At 34.1% G+C, this 18,296-nt stretch overlaps 1 protein-coding gene across 1 annotated transcript; it reads left to right on the top strand.

The window, feature by feature from the left end:
* The first annotated feature begins 722 nt into the window (after positions 1–722).
* On the top strand, positions 723–12,649 carry LOC132730002 (uncharacterized). Its single transcript, XM_060715842.1, has 5 exons — positions 723–820; positions 3,516–4,116; positions 7,494–7,652; positions 8,345–8,423; positions 8,991–12,649. Exons 2-5 carry the CDS (start codon positions 3,583–3,585, stop codon positions 11,624–11,626), a joined length of 3,408 nt encoding a protein of 1,135 aa, XP_060571825.1. The 5' UTR covers positions 723–820; positions 3,516–3,582; the 3' UTR covers positions 11,627–12,649.
* The last annotated feature ends 5,647 nt before the right edge of the window (positions 12,650–18,296 follow it).

Below are 18,296 nucleotides of genomic sequence, written 5' to 3'. Positions count from 1 at the left end.
CCGTCTCAAATCAGTAGGCTTTTGCATGAGATATTTCTTCAACAGAGCTTATTTTGATGACTCCACCAGCCTTGTCAAATTAGGATTTTATAAGATTCAGTTTATCAACAGTCAGCATGAACTGGCATCATTTGTGTTATATCTCGTTCTTTAGCGTTTTTCAAAGCAGTTGAAGGATTTGTGCAGTAATTATAATATCTGAATTTTATCATAGCCTATCTTTATCATAGCCTATCAATGTACACAATGGATGTCACAAACAAACAAACAAAACGTAATAATACATAATCTGTAAAATATTTGTACATTGCCATTCAATAGTTGAATTATAAGATATTTAAAGATTTATATACACAGACACATTTACAATATTAATGAAAAAAGAACTAACATTTCTTTTTTCATGTCTTCATGAAATAAGATTAACATATTTTATTAACATCAATGTATACTTTCTTTAAATATCAGAAAATTTATCATCTATTACATTGTATTATAAGCATTGCAAATTTATGAAGACTGGTAAAAAATCCTAAGCTTAGATGAATGATGGTTTTAAACCTTCTCCATATTAAAATGTGCCACGTTTAAAAATTCAAATATAAAATAGTTCTGATTTTTTTATATGACCAAGGTGAAAAAAGAGAAACTACGCTTGTTTTGCCACCCCTCGCCTGAACAAACTTGATCCGCCCCAATATCCCCTTTTCCGCTTTCCGATTATTACCGAAGTTAGACGGGAAAAGACCGAAATGTTGAGATTGTGATGTACATAATCACTACATGTAAAGATTTATAGCGAGGAACACAAACTATGCAGGTTAGCTTTGTTTACATATCTTTAACGTTTACTTTCTTTTGCATTCGTCTGCTTAAATACGTTTCTTTTGTTTAAATTAGTATTCATACAAAGACAGCTATGTTATTTAAATGGCATGCGTTATCGATCCGCAGCAGTACCGTTAAAGCAGCTTGCTCAAGGGGAGTTCAAAAAGTTAGTACCGCAGTAAGATGCAGTAGTTAAAAATGCTATTAGCATTTAAAAGGCTGGGGAAGTAATTAAAGTCCGTGATGACACGGAGCTAGATTTGTTGTTAGTCGAAATATTTCGTCGTCCCAAAGCTAGATATACACAAAATAGCAGATTTCTAGATATCTGGGACCATAAATGTATCTTTCTGTCCCAGTGGATACAATAACATAAATATATAAATCTCGGTTTGCATGAATGACACAGCTGCTTATATAATGTGGATATGTTAAGGTAGAATAGAAATTAATGAATAGTTAATAGTGTAATTTATAATACTCTTTCAATTAATAAATTTTACCTTTTTGCGATTGTTTCATTGTAACACCCTGTTTTTCAAACATACCTGTTGTTCTTGTTTTATGTCTGCTAACTTAAGAAATGCGGACACTGTTATTGTGCTAAGATGGGATACAAATCCTTCTAAATTGTTACACAAGTCTCCCAGGACCGTTAATTTATAATCTCGAGTCGGTGTAATTAATGGCCATTTTTCATCTTGCACATTATGGAACCTGAGGCTGTTGATCTGCGGTTAGTGGTAGGGTCACCCCTTGGCTTCAATTTTGGCAATTTTAAGATACAATGTTTCGGTTTTTCTCTTTCACTGTTCGAAGTTCTAATAATCTTCTGCTGATTATTATCTTAGAACTGCTGATGTCCTGTGTCTATCAACGAACGCGCACGTACCGGAAGGAAGGAGAACTATTTCATAAAAGTAGACCACGAAGAAGTACTTATAAGTTGCCAAAAATAAACTTAATGAAAGCTCATTTCTCCTGGGTGTTTTCTATATAAATTGTGAGCACAAGAAATTCTTCTATGTTTATACATATAGTATCTACGTCTACTTTACACTTAGTTTACTATTTTAACATACAGTACAGATTTCTTCGTTCTTCGTTCTTTACATTAATACATATAACAAACAGAATCATAGTAGCTTTAATTTATTTGTTTGTAAAGTTTCTTACAGCCTGATATTTCAGATCAAAAATACATACTTTTGACTTTGATTCTCACAAGTCATTCGCGTATGTCTGCTAAAAATGTTTTAAATGTTTTGTTTCTTTGGATTTTTTTTAAAATAAATATAATTGAATTTTGTTTAACGGTGATAGTAAAGCAAAACATAGCAGTGTGGTACTGATCATATCTGGTTGATACCATGCTGTTATAGTAAAGACAATCATGACCTCTGTCTCAATTTAACTGTAGCAAAAACCCGATTTGTCAAATCCTCGAGTACCATTTTACTTACACATGTATACATTTTTCAATTTGACATTTGAATTCATTAATGAAAATATTTCCTTGTTTCGAAGTGTGCTGTAGTAAGTTCTATTTTATTCATACAACCACGTTGTTTGTAAGTAAATCAGACAATTATAGTAATTTTATATCAATAGAAATTTCATATAAGGTTTATGAACCAAATGATTTCATAGTGTTTCAGTTAAGTAAGGGAATCAAACGCACGACGCTGGCGGACTGTCGGTTTTAATTGGGCTGCGGGATTCTGTGACTGACAGTCGGTTTTAATTGGACGGCGGTATTATTCTTTGACGGAAGGTTGTTTTTAAGGGACAACCACTTAAATAGATGATATTTCAGATAATTTATTACAAAATTCACAAGTTCTCCAATAGCGGGAAACATAAATACATGTACATACAAATACACATTTGAAAACGGTTGCATTACATTTTTTAGGATGAAAATTATATAATATTAAGATATAATCTTTACGTGCCCATGACATGAAAAAAAGAAGAAAAAATGAATTTACATAATTTATCATAGTGCTTATTTAAAGGATTTTATTTACTCACCCATTTCATTTCCTCGTGATAAAAGTTTTTTTATGTAATGATCTCATGCATGTAATCGTCATTTATAACACTGACTCATGTAATACATGCACTCCCATTTCCGTATGCTTTAAAAAGAGTTGTCAGTGTATAAATTTACTCTAAAGTAGATTTTCGTGTGTTTTTTGGGGGGTTAAATCAGTGTTTATTGGGAAAACTCATTGTTTTATTGGTGAAAGTCATTGTTTATTGGTAAAGAGTCATTGTTTTAATATGATACAGTGTCATTGAGACTTTGTCTAAGGTTTTCAATGGCAGGTTTGTTAACGTACAAACAAACGAACGATGTCGGAGATAATCAGTTATTTTTTTTGTACCGCATGGTTGGATAGTTTTGCTTATTTTCTTCCATCGTATATAGAAACAATGACTATGTGAGCAAGGAAGTTTCTGGAAATAACAAATGTAATTAAGGTCTTGAAGTGCTCTAGGATTAATTTGCAAAGTAGTAGAGAATGAATAAGAATATATACTGTTGCAACTCTTTTGGAGATTTTCGATATTCTTCTATATACTGTGTTGATAAGTTATGAAATTCAATTTCAATTTTAAAGGATAAGTTGCATTAACAAAATGTTCCAGCTATCTTAATTTTATGTTATCTTATTTTCTAGAGTTTGAGAAGAAAAAAGGGGAAATAACTCAAATTTGACTGATGAAGCCGACTTTAAATGATCGATCATGTCTGACTATAAATCTAAACTTGGTGATAAGGGATTCTGTAACTGGATCAAAGCTAGCCTCGCGATATCTGTCACTAAAGCGGGAATGCAAGATGTCGTCTGCAATAAGCTGGAAACCATTCACCGTACAGTTTTAGATGAGGTTCGGTCAGAAGAACAAAAGCGCAATAATATATACTGTTTCGGCTGTGTTACATTGAGCGTTGTCCCGTGCTCGAGATTGTCCTGTAATTACGTCTCTAAGACTTGTCCATTCCATAAACAATACCAGCCACGCCCATGTCGAAGCGGAATCTGTGATCAGATCAGACAGAAAATATGCGACAGTCATGTATATAGAAAACCGTCATGGAAGAATACACATGCAGAATATTGGTGTAACTCGTACTGGGAATATGCTAAATGCTTTATGCCACCTGACGGTTATCTTGACAAGAAATCGTTTGATGACACCGATTTTAATGGCGTCGTCAACATATTGATGAATCATTTGGATTTTAAGAGAGACGTAGACATCTGCGTCTGTGAAAATGTAAGTAATTCATTATGGTCACAATTTTGTGTCGCCTTGAAAAAGGCGACATTTAGGGGTTACTTTTGTCGTCGGCGTCGTTGTCAGCGTTCCCCTAAGCTTGTCCGGAGCATAAGTCAGTCATTATAAGTCGGATTGACTTCAAACTTGGTATGCATGCTTCTTGTAATGACCCGAAGTGCAGTGCACAAGAACCGGTACTCTGCATTTCTTAATTTTTGAGTTATTGCCCTTTGTTAATTTTCATATTCCATTTTTGTCCTGGCCATTTCTCTTAAACTTTATTGTTCACAAGGCGACACATCCGACTAGCAGAGTTCTAGTTTAAAAAAAAACAAACTGAGATACTGCCTGAAAGTTAGTACGATTTGTATAGTGTATTTATAATACATGTTTTTGAATAAAGGCCATGTTTGCAGTGTGTATCACGTGCGCGTTAGTGTCATTACACATGTACTGGAGTCAAATAGATAAAAATACGTAAACTGATCTTCTCTTAGAGACACTAAAATAATCAGACACGCCACACAAACACGAACATTTAGTAATTTAATTTAATTGCAAACGTTTCGGCTATATGCCTTCATCAGTGCAAAACATAATAAAATTACTTTTTTTTTTTTTTTTTTTTTTTTTTTTTTTTTCTTAGAGACACTGGAATTTAAATTGCCCTAAAGTTGCACGTTTTCGGAGAGATTATTTTTGGATGAATTTCCTGTTCGTCAAATATCTCTTGAACTGCTTGTCAGCCATTTTCATGATACTGGAATCAAACATTTATCTCATTGTGTTGACATACAGTATCCATAATAAAATTTGCTGAAAGTTACATGATTTCGAACCATATATGTTTTGGATAAATACCATTTTCACCATACATCTCTTGATTTACTATACATTAAGTTGTTTGAGTCATACATGTATCTTTGTCTTATATAGATGACGTGCAAAAATTGCATCGCTTCATGACGGTTCAATGTCATAAGATTTGAAACATAGCTTTATAATGTCTGTGCAAAATTTCATGAAAACATGGTGTGGTATCACACAAACTTTGGTCGCATACTTACTTTCCACATAATAACTGTAATTATGTTATTACACAGATTACTTTTATTACACTTTATTACTGTTATTACTCATTATAACTATTTTTGCACAAATTACTGTTATTACTCAGATTTCTGTTATAACACAGATTACTATCAGCACACAGATTACTGTAATTGCACAAATTACTGTTATTACTCAGATTACTGTTATTACACAGATTACTGTTATTACACAGATTACTGTTATTATACAGATTACTGTTATTAAACAAATTACTGTAATTGCACATATTACTGTTATTACACAGATTACTGTTATTACACAGATAACTGTTATTCAACAAATTACTGTTATTACTCAGATTACTGTAAGTGTTATTACACAGATTATTGTTATAACACAAATTACTGTTATTACACATATAACTGTAATTACAGAGATAACTGTTATTACACATTATTACGGTTATAAATATTACACAGATAACTGTTATTACACAGATGACTGTTATTACACAGATAACTGTTATTACACATATTACTGTTTTTACACAGATAACTGTTATTACACATTATTACTGTTATAAATATTACACAGATAACTGTTATTCCACAGATAACTGTTATTACACAGATTGCTGTTATTACACAAATTAATGTAAGTGCACATATGACTGTTATTACACAAATTACACATATTACTGTTATTACACAAATTACTGTTATTACACAGATTACTGTTATTACAAAGATTACTGTTATTACACAAATTACTGTCATTGCACATATTACTGTTATTACACATTATTACTATTATTACACAGATAACTGTTATTACACAAGTTACTGTTTTCACACAGATCCCAAATAATTGCATGAGCTGATTATTTAGGGAAATATGAACCTAATCTTTTAATGGTAAATTGCATATGAAATCAACTTTTTTGTTTGGTTTAACACAGCAGCGGTCACATGGCGACTTTCCAGCTTTACTGATGAAGGAAGACCTTAGGTGCCCCTCCGTGCATTATTTCAGGCACGAGCGGGCACCTGTGTAGAACTTCTGATGTTCCGTAAGCTATATGGATAGCTTCCGCACATGAAAGACTCTAAAGTCCTCGGCGGGATTTGAACTAACAGAGGTGAGGGGCAAGTGGCATAAAATCATATTACTTGCCCAAACTTCTGAAAGGCACTTATCATTTGAATTCATGTTAAGTAATTCATGTTAAGTATGCATGAATGCATTGTCAAAACAGGACATACCGTCGTATTGAAGTTATATTCTGCATATATGATGTTAGATAGTTATTATCTTAGCATGAATGAGTAAGCATAGAAATAAAATTTCTTAACGCAACCGTTCCGGGTGGGAAAATAAGTTTAAGGTTATCACGTCACGCATTCGGATGAGAAGTTTAAATTAACTATGTTACCCACTGTGCTATGGTGGCTGATTTGTGCCATTCGTGTTTTCACCCCGCGCCCCCGCCATTTTAATTTGGTAATTCTCGACTTTTCGCTTGGCGGGATCGCGGGACGAAACACGCTAATTAGCGGGGGCGCGGGGCGAAGTTTTATTTCATTAAATTTCGCCCCGCGCCCCCTCCGTTTTATTTCTAAATTATCGCTCCGCGCCCTCGCGGGGCGAAGTTTTATTTGTTAAATATTAAATTGTAAATATATTGTATTATATAGGCAAAAGTTTCATTTATGCTAATTAGCGTGTTTTCGATCCGCGACCCCGCCATTTAAACTTGTTAATTCTCGACTTTTCGCTTGGCGAGGTCGCGGGGCGAAAACACGAGATCAGGATCCATGCTGTTCGCTATCAGTTTCACTTGTTATAGGGTTTGTAAGCGCACAGCATGGATCCTGATCAGACTGCGCGGATGCGCAGGCTGGTCTGGATCCATGCTGGTCGCAAACGCACTATGTTGGTTTTGTCGTGACGCGACTCATATGTCAAATCCGTATGCTAGTTCCGGTATGCGTGAATCAAACAATCAAATCTCATCACCAATTTAGTATTATAGATAGCTATGTTTAGTTGATAATGATAGGGGATTGTAAATTATTTCATTTTGAAAACTGTTATATCAGTAATTCTAATCTAAGAATAAGAATTTTAAATCAAAATGGCGTCAGATTGTATGTTGTCTCGTTTCAATTTTGTGTTTTACATCCCAACAAGTTAAACACACAGCCAAAGTCAGCCTACCCATTTCTCAATGTATCACCTATAACAAACGTCTATTTATGATTTTCAAAATAAAATTTCTCAAAATTTACTTGAAAAAAAATATTTGTACATGTATGTTACAGGCACGAAGTACTGTAAATAGTGTGAGACATAATGGCGAGCTATCTCTAACCGACCAGCAACTAGAAGATGTCGTCTGCGCACTACAACAACTTCTACAATGCAGCCAAGATTTCAAAAACAGTTCTCAGTCGTTGGACGCTCGATTGAAATTAGACATGGTTAGTGGCATTTCCTTACTTCTGGAAAAAAAAAAACATAAAATTAATCGGCATTTGCCGTCGCAATTTTTAACGCAATTTTTCCAGAAAATAATCACAGTAAGTTACATACATATGTATCTATACAAAACAGTATGACTCCTTGGCAGAGCGGTAACGGTCATTGACTGAATCTTTTGACCCTCGCCGCTGTTTGTTCGAACCGCTCCAAGTCAGTTGGATCACCAATCGGAACATCTCGGCTATTACTAATAATAATTCTTATCTGAAAATTGACGGAAATAACCGAGAAATTGCGATTGTTTGATCCTAGAAAGATCGACAGTTCTACTAAGGAAATGACACGTTTCCAAAATGATATAAGAATCTTAGGTATTTTATGGCCATTAAAGCCGCCATATTATTTGAATAAAAGTATGGTTTTCATTGAAACTCACTCATAGAAAAAAACATGAATTATGAAAATAATGAATTGAAATATCTCGCACTTGATATTTGCTCATTTGGAGGCGTGCAGCTTTAAAGGAATAATAGCCGATGTTCCGATTGGTTCTGTTTATGTCGATCAAAAATCTCTGGTATGCGGTATGCGGAAAATTGACGGAAATAACCGAGAAGATGCGATTGTTGGATCCTAGAAAGATCGACAGTTCTACTAATATTTGTTAAACATAGACGTAATTCTTTTATAGTTGAAGGATGATTCCATCACTATCACAGAGGGAGATGTCAACCAGTGTCTGCAAAATCAATATAATGCTTTAGTGAAAGGTGAGATATTTAAAATTATACAAAATACATAAGTCAAATACACAAGAAAGAGTCTTAGTTTGGTTGGCAACCGCCTCCGTGGTGGAGGGGTTAGAGTCGATGACTTCTAATCCAGTTACCTCTCTGGCGTGGGTTCGATCCCCGGGAGATGCTTTGGTAGTTTAGCACGGAGGAAGGTAGTCTAGTACTGGTGTAACTCTCCAGGAACGACGGTTAGGAAACTACCCGCCTATATGACTGAAATACTGTTGGGAAAAGGCGTAAAATGAAACAAACAAACAAACAAAAGTTTGGTTGCCGGCTGTTGGTAATTTTGAACACTGTAATTGAGAATATGCGCATAATTTTATCGGAAGAAGTGTATTTGTAAAGACCATATCTATTGCCTTTGATAAAAGAGAAATATACATCATCAAACACCATCAAGTGCTGTCATTAAAAACACTTAATTTTAAAAAGATTATTTGTTAACAGTAACCACAGTTTTAACCTCATGAAATCCAATATTTATTGATTGACAGACTAACGAGATGCTGAGTTTAAATTTGCATTGTAATCTATTTTAAGATCTAAAACATGACATCATCCAGTATATCAAAGATCAACACGGCACAACATCTATCTCTCCAGTGCTTGAGGAGATTGACAGTCCATTGCTAGAATTCTATGTTCCACCCACAGTAACCATCGCGAAATCTGGTGACAAAAAAGGAAATTCTGACCAAGGCGCTTCTTCTTTACCGTCAGCTAAGGACATATTTTATGGACAAAATGAACGTTATCGCGAGATTTACCTGTGTGCGGACGCTGGCCTTGGGAAAACCGTGTTTGGAAAACGTCTGGCTTTAATATGGTGCCAAGCAAACGAAACGGAGCAAAAGGAATGTCACTTTACTCAGGACGAGGAGGACATTATGAAAGAGTTTGATTTTGTGTTTTACATTTCCCTGAAAGAAGCGGACCCTGTACTTCTTGACGTTGATGATATTGTACAACAACAGATTATTAGAAACCTTGCACGTGCTTCTAGCTACAGAAGAGAATTTATAGAGAAAGTGTTAACACAAGAGAATTGCCTCATTGTGTTGGATGGCCTCGATGAATGGTCACACCCAAAGGAACATATTCCATTTAGAAAACCAAGACAAAACTGCGCATTTTTCACTACAACTCGGCCTTGGAAATTCACTGTTGCAAGGATACGGCAAAGCAAAATAGACCAGCAACTAGAAATGAAAGGGATCGACTTTGCTGGTAAACAAAAGCTGATGTCTAATTTATTGAAAGCCAGTTTTGGTGAAGAAGCTGAAAGTGAATCTGAGTTACAGCTGAAAGGTTTTGACGAGGCGGTGAATAAAAGAAACATCACTGGCTTTGAGAATAGTCCAATGTTGCTGTTGTACTTGATGTGCCTATGGTTGGACGAGAAACCTATGGGTGATTCCCGATGTGGTTTATATTGTAACATAGTAGAACTTTTGCTGCAGAAATTTCTGACCAAGCAGCCGATACCAGCGTCACGAAACACGATAAAACAACTGCCGGAATGTTTCAAAGACAACGAGTATTGCTGTAGATATGCACCTTTTATAGAAGACATATCTCACTTAGCTTTCATTACGCTCTTCAACCAAGATATCGAAAATAAGTTTGTTTTTTCTGAAAAGCTGACAAAGAAAGCAATGTCGGCGGAGTGCTTAGAGTTTTGGTTGAAAGCAGGGATCCTGACGCAAGTCAAAGGTCAAAGAAGCCTCACAGCTCGTGACACTCGTGTGTTCTTTATTCATAAAACGTTTCACGAGTTTTTCGCTGCTGTACACCTAGCACATACGGAGCAAGATGATGCGGCTGACGTCGTGGTTAAAGGATGCCCAGATTTGAATTCTGTGTTACCCAATTCAAATTTCCTTGTATTCCTCTGTGGACTTAACCCTACTGTGAGCAGTAAAGTTTTGAACAGTATAGTTGCCACACTTTCAAACGACGCCCTGACGGAGAGGCTACGGAACAACACGTACTCGTTTGTTGACTACTGGGAGATATGTGAATTGAAAGAAAACTTTCAGAATATGATGGTTGCCTGCGTGAATGAATGTCGTGACAATGGCTTTGAGCCTCATTATCAGCTGGAAGATGTTTTGCTGAATTTCGATAACGATGTGGAAAATAAATATGTCAATGCATTATGTGACCTGACAGAAACCAAAAATGTTAAGTCTGTAAAATTCGGAGGAAAGCTAGCACAAGCAAAAGTACATGAATTAGTGGAATACCTTGAAATGCGTGATATGAATTCGCTACAAAAACTAGAACTGTGGGGTCATCCGAGTAAAGAAGATGTTGAGGTCCTTCTAGCGGCATCTCTGAAAACCCTGAAATGTTTACTTATTCATGGAGGAATGAATAATGATGAAAAGTACATTGAAATTTCTGAAACAAGTTTGAATATGTTACAATCATTGAGGAATATTAGATGTATTGACATGTTTTGTATTACTTTGAAGCACGACCTAATTACAAAGCTTTTCAACTGGTTGGAACAGAATAAAGAGATGACTCAGATTAAAATTGCGCGTGTCAAATGCGCTGACCACGTTGATGATGACTGTATGTCCGGGCAGTTCGTGTTTGATCTTTCAGGGCACAAGAACCTCAAGATCATCGGGCTTGGGGACATGTTTGCTTCAGGGGTGAAGGTCAACTCGTCAGCTTTAGAGGAATTCTGGGCAGACCATAATGAACCTATTTTGTCTTCTTTCTTAACAAGTTATATCACCTCAGCGGCAAATCTACACACCTTTGTAGTCGAGTTTATTAACTCGAAAGATACAGTTGATCAGATTCTAGACACATTGCCTCGTTTATACAATCTCTGTCACCTACAATTAAAAGGAATGGACCTTCGAGACAAAGAGTTGACTTTAACAACACGGCGCACTGTTAAACATATACGACTTATTGAAATTTCGCTGGAAAGTCGGGCACTGAAGAAACTGATCGACGAGCTAGGAACATACAAACATTGTGTAACTATGGAGATCGCATCGTGTGATGTTAAGCAAGGAACCGGTGATGGAAGTGTCAGCTTTGAAGACCTTAGACAAATGATAGAGCTCTCTACGGGAAAGTTTACAGTTATTTCAAACCTGAGATGTTCAGGTCATGATGATGCATTTGCATTTCGAACAATACTTCAGAAGTGACACTTTATTGTAAATGTGAAATTCAGGACGTTTTGTCTTAAATGTAATGAACGAGTTAAATGTAATGAATTTAAAAGTAATGAAGTTAAATGAAATGAACAAGTGAAATGTAATAAAGTTAAATGAAACAAACACGTGAAATGTAACGAAGTTAAATGCAATGAACGAGTTAAATGTAATAAAGTTAAATGAAACAAACAAGTGAAATGTAACGAAGTTAAATGCAATGAACGAGTTGAATGTAATGAACAAGTGAAATGTATCGAAGTTAAATGTAATTAACATTTAAAATGGAATGAAGTTAAATGTAACGAACACGTGAAATGGAATTAAGTTAAATGTAACGAACAAGTGAAATGGAATGAAGTTAAATGTAACGAACAAGTGAAATGTAAGGTACGAGTGAAATGTAATATCGGACATATTTTGTGTCATGTTTGAGGTACTATAGTAAATGTAATTTAGGTAGTATTTGCCGTGAATGTAATGCACTAATAAAAAGTAAAGTCGGCGTCTTGTCCACAAAATGTTCAATGTTGTAAATGTGAAATTTAGGATGTTTTGCCATAAATATAATGAACGAGATAAAATGTAATATTCAACGTCTTTTCCGCAAAATTCGATGAAGTATTTGTCAAAAATGTAATATATGATTTAATGTAATGTCGTAAGTCTGTTACACGAAATATGATGTCATACATGTATATTAGGGTTGTGTTATAAGGTTACAGACCTAAATGTTATCTTGGCAATATCTCATGTTATTCGTGGCATAAAGTTTGAACGAGATTAATTTTGTTGTGTTCAGTGAAGAAGATGAATAAAAATTTGTAACATTTTACACAATTTTTCTCTTTAATGGCAGATTTTGCCGAGTTGTCTCTCACTGGGTAGCATGAAAATCACCATTTTTATGGTAATTAAGTTGAATTGGTTCATAATGGAAGACCTGTGAAACAAAAAATAATTAAGGTGGTCACTGATTGAAATTATGTAGTAATGACAGCTGAGGCGTTCCATAGTTTTGTTTTAAGCGGGGAACGATCACGATCGTTATTGTCCCCCGCCTTTTCGAAGAAAAAAGGGGGATATAGAAATAGGCTCTGTCCGTCCGTCCGTCACACTTTCGTGTCCGGTCCATAACTTTGTCATTTATGAAAGGATTTTGAAATAACTTGGCACAAATAGTCACAATAATAAGACGATATGTCAAGTACAACACCTGTACCCCTACCTCCAAGGTCAAGGTCACACATAAAGGTCAAAGCTAAACACAGTCTGTTATTTGGTATATTTTGTGTATTGTCCATTACTTCTTCATAGATTAAGGGATTTTGAAAATACTTGGCACAAAAAGTCACAATGATTAGATGATATGTCATGCGTAACATCAATGTCCCTACCTCCAAGGTCAAGGTCACACTTAAAGGTCAAAGATTTACATAGTCTGTTATAGGGTATACTTTGTGTCCAATCTATAACTTTTTCATAGTTCAAGGGATTTTGAAAATACTTGGCACAAATAGTCTCAATGATAAGACGTTATGTCATGCACAACACCCTCCAAGGTAAAGGTCACACTTAGAGGTTAAAGGTTAACATGATAGATTTTTAAATTTCGTGTTTCATTTTGATTTTGTGTACAAATTTATTGTTGCATTTGCAGATCTAGTTGGACTGAATGTCCTGAGATCCATACCTCAATCTTTTGAACTAGTACAATTTTATGCTTCGTATAAAACTTCCCGAGGCGGGGGACGTTGGTAACTCTGTTACAAATTCTTGTTTTATTCGGATGTGTTTAGATTTTACCGGATGTATTTAACTTCCGTTATTGAATCCGATCCAGATAACACACAATCTATGGAGAAAAAATGAAAGTATAAGTATGTAACCCAAACGAGACAAATGTTCTCTTTGACATAATGGACGGCAAAGTTCAAGAGAAGATAATGTTTACAACAGGCCTTTCAGATGTTTCGATACAGGTAAACTGGAAGTGTCTTTAATATATTTACTGACTTATAGTTTTTAAATTGTTAAATTGTGTCAACATAAGCGTACTTGTTGTTATCAGGCAAACTGAAGAAACAATGTAGCGTTGGAATAAGATGATTCAGGCATAAATGTCCACGATAATGATACTCAATAATACTCTGGTCTTGCCATATTCTAAATTCTTATCTATAATTTGCAAAGATATTTATCATTTTAATACATGCGTTGATAACGTTTAAATGTTTTACAGCAGATGATCACGAGAGTACTAAATGTTTCAAGATTTTCCAAGAATCACGACGCAAATATATATAGTATCTTTCAAAATGAAATATATGTAGTTAGCCTTACTTCTTGTGTTACAGATATACATGTACATTGGTCAATGGTTCTTACTAGAACTTGTATAATCTGTATACAATACTTGAATACGAAAGATCAGAAAAAGACGAGTACTTCATCTCGAGTACGAAAATTGTGGATATGTTCGTTCTCGGTGTCAAAATTTTCCACCGGATGGTAATATCGTTGGGTGCCTGTATCTTAAGCAACAATAGAAGGTAATTCCTAAATCGGAAGTGTTCTCCCGCAACATGTGCGTGGCTCCCCGTTTCACTCTATGTCTATGAATGTAAAACGGAAGCCGCGGAACACTTCCGGTAGGAATTACCTCTACATGTGGAATATTTCTTTAAATACAAGCACATAGGACTTAGTGCCACTCGTGGAGCATAAGACCATTAAAAAGTTTGTAAAATCCAGTTGTTTAATTGCATGTATTTTCGACTCATCCACAGGAACTTGAAATTCTATCAAATAACCAATATTAATTATAATATCCAAATATACCCCCTATATACTATTTTTTTATAGTATACGAGGGTTGTCCCAATATTCTGTGACAAGATTGTTTAAAAGCTAAATAAAACAGGTACGAATTTGATATTTTAATATGTTATAAACCCATATAATTTAAACATTTTCACAAATTTTCATAGAAAAATATCAACATACAACAAAAATATGCCATAAACACCATGGCAATTAACTGAATTGCGGCGCACGTCCAACGTCAAAGACCGTGTTAAATCTATATAAGGCGCCTTTCTCAAATACTCTCAATGGCTTTCAAAGCAATAATGGTACCAATTTCTGACTTTCTGACTTAGATCATGTGGTTGTTAATGTCTGTTGAATGTTTGGATGGCATACATTAATTTTTGCTATACGCGAACTTCCGGTCTCGTTACACCTGTTTTTAGCTATAGGAAATAGGCGGCGAAGATCGGTCTTCCTATCCGTGTTTTCCTTATTTTCGCTTTTTGTAGCGCAAAACTCTGGTTCCGTTCATGCCTTTTGTACACAAGTGCTCAGGATATGTTGCTAAACTGTCTTATTTGGTATATTTGATGAAAATCGTAACATGTGTCATCTCGAAATAGTCATGAAACCTGAGTGACCTGTTTCCTGCGCCGCAAATTCTTCGAACCGCGCCATTTTAACTTTCCTATTTTATATGAGATATTTTCATTTATTCCTATCTTTTTCGTTTCTTAAGTTATTTAACTAAAATTTTCAGAGATTATTTTAACATAGCAGCTAATTAAGTCAACGTGACATTGTGCAGACACATTATCAGATATTTGAAATATACGTAATTAATTTCAGCCTATTCATAACAAAATGTAAATTATTTGACGTGCGCCGGTAACTCGAACCAATGTCGTTAATACTGAAAATTTCTAAGGAACTAGAGTAAATTTTTTGTAAATGATTTGTTGTAATGTTAAATAATAAACTTAACTGTTATATGTGTGAATTATTTTCTATTGGCGTTAAAAATGAACCGGCTATAAAATTTGTCACGGACTTTTGGGACAACCCTCGTATAGGGGGTATATTTTGCATATTATCGTTAATAGTGATAGAATTTCAAGTTCCTGTGACTCATCTGATCTCTTTGTTGATGCATTTAAAAAGCATACATATCAGGCTACAATGTACATGTCATGACGGTCTCATCTTTCGGACCTGGTTGGATTCTTACTTTCGGACTTTGCAGTGGTTATTTACATGTAAATAAAGATCTGTTCATAGTCAGTTTTGATAGAAAAATATATATTGAATTGATTCCATGCGAAAATCCGACGGTATTACCACCCGGTGGAATTTGACACCGAGAATGGACATACCCACAAGTTTCGTACTCATATGCTGCATACCTTGTTTATATAACCATGTAACAAAAATAATAAAAAAATATATTTCACATTAAAATACGTTAAAATATGGCCTTGTCACATCGACACCTAAACTTTTATGAACAAATTTTTAAAAAAAGTTTCGAAATTACCCGAAGTAACTCTTTTTTCTATATGTTAACTATTCATAATTTTTATGATAGCAACATTTTCAATTTTTTGTTTTGGAGTTCTTTAGGGATTTCGATTTTTCTCTATTTTACACGCACCATTATATACATGTATATTGCAAAACATAGAGAATTGTGTGCAGTTTATAAATTGCTACGTTTTCAAATGTTCATCTGTTTTGAAATACATTTACTTTGCTTATACGTTTTATGTTATTCTGTACTTTTATCAGTTTTATTCATTTTAATTGTAAGGATTTGTTGTGATGATGACGAAAATAAACTATTTGAATTGAATTGAATCAGCTTCGCTAGTTTAAGAACGTGTTTGTATGTTAATTAATTGATAAACATAAACAAATTATTGCAACGATCTTTTAAAATCATTTATTGACGAACTTCATTGTTGTTTATGTCATTCTGATGATAAAATCTAAGCGTTGTAAGATGAACACGAATAATATAGACTTTTGATTTTATCATTTAACATTTAATTAGTGTATCTAATTGAAAAGCATAGCCTCGGGTTGATTCAATTATTTTTTATTGTAAAAAAAATGACAACTGGTCAGTCGAAGCTAGTGTGTTTTACTATATACATGAAAATCAACAATATTTCAGAGATATTTTTATAATAGAAGGAAAATTTAACTATGAAAGGTAAGGTTTTTTTCTGTTAATTTTAAAAGCAAATAATTTTATCATAATCTTTTACATAAAAGGTATGCATTTATTCGTATATAATTGTGTATTCATTTCTTTTTCTAAAGTACGTGCAGTCTTTACGACGAATCTTCTATTTTTTTTTTTTTTTTTTTTTTTTTTTTTGAAAATAAATTATGTCACCATATTTGTTTATGAATAATTAAGTTTTTACCCTGTCGGAACCGGAAGTGATCAGACTATGTCACCAGTATAAAACCAAACCAGCGTGCACATCCACGCGGTCTGACTAGGCTCAATACTTTTGGCAGACTTTTTTTCATATTTTGATATATGTAAAATTAATAATTGACAGTAATGCCGGCAAATAAACACATAAGAATTTTCGATTCATGTAAATATATTGAATTACTTAATATGGTGTAATGACGTATTTAACGATAATATAAGCGCAATATTAAAATTTAAAATATACAATACATGTATAAATTCAATAGATATACGTAAACATATTTTTCATTTAAAGGAACACCTTTTTCTGCGTCTGAACTACAAAGAAATAAGAACGGCTGACTTTATTTCCAAAATAATTGTGATATCAAAGCAGAATACAATTAAGATGAGAATGTATAGCAAGAAAACTGAATTCATTTAATTTAAGAATTCTTCCTACTTTCAAGTATTATATTTGTATGATTTCAAAGACGGAAGCGAGAAACAGGCATAATTAAATGAAAAAAATGACGAAATAGGACAGGCAATAAAATCTTTGGGGCATTTGTACACATTTTTGGTTTGACCATTGTACTCGTTTTTTTTAAAGGTGCACTAATTCGTTATGCAACTTTACAAAAGATGGAAATGCAAACTTGCACTTGTGCACAAGATATCATTGCTATTTAACTCAAAATGCGTTTCTTTTACTGAAAACAACACATTTTAGTACATGTTCGCCCATTGTACTCATCGCTCATAACAACTTTTCGACTTTCAGACCTAAACAAAGAGAGCTACAATATAACCAATAATAGAGCAGTACGTGGCTTTATACAGGGTTCCGTGCGGCCTTGTTTTACATATAAATTTTAAATTAAGTGTATGAAAATTATCATAATTCACTTGTGGCTACCGCCACTCTTGAAATATAAATTTTCATACCACTTGATGAAAATTATTCCTACGTATTGAGAAGAAAACTTGAAAATCGTCTATAAATTTATTTTAGAGCAAATGGCACATACACAAAATCATAACTAAATTGTCGAAACCGTTCTTAAAATAGCAACAATATATTTTGTTCCGAAAATTTCTATGCTTACATACAAGAAATGAATTTAATGAATGAATGAATGTATGTATGTATGAATTAATGAAGGAAGGAAGGAAGGAAAGAACGAACGGACGACTGAATGATGGATAAAAGTATGAATGAATAAATAAATAAATAAATAAATAAATAAACAAACAAACAAATCAATCATTAATAAATACAAAAATAATACCACTGTTAACAAATCTATAAAATTATTAATGTCAACATTAATGAGCTGCGTCATGACAAAACCAGCATAGTGCATTTGCGACCAGCATGGATCCAGACCAGCCTACGCATCCGCGCTGTCTGATCAGGATCCATGC

The sequence above is a fragment of the Ruditapes philippinarum genome, unplaced genomic scaffold (genome assembly GCF_026571515.1).
Source record: "Ruditapes philippinarum isolate M1 unplaced genomic scaffold, ASM2657151v2 ctg1315_1_1_1_1, whole genome shotgun sequence".
In the NCBI taxonomy this organism is placed as follows: Eukaryota; Metazoa; Mollusca; class Bivalvia; order Venerida; family Veneridae; genus Ruditapes; species Ruditapes philippinarum.
The sequence above is the reverse complement of the archived record's forward strand: the minus strand, read 5'-3'. Positions and strand labels throughout refer to the sequence as shown.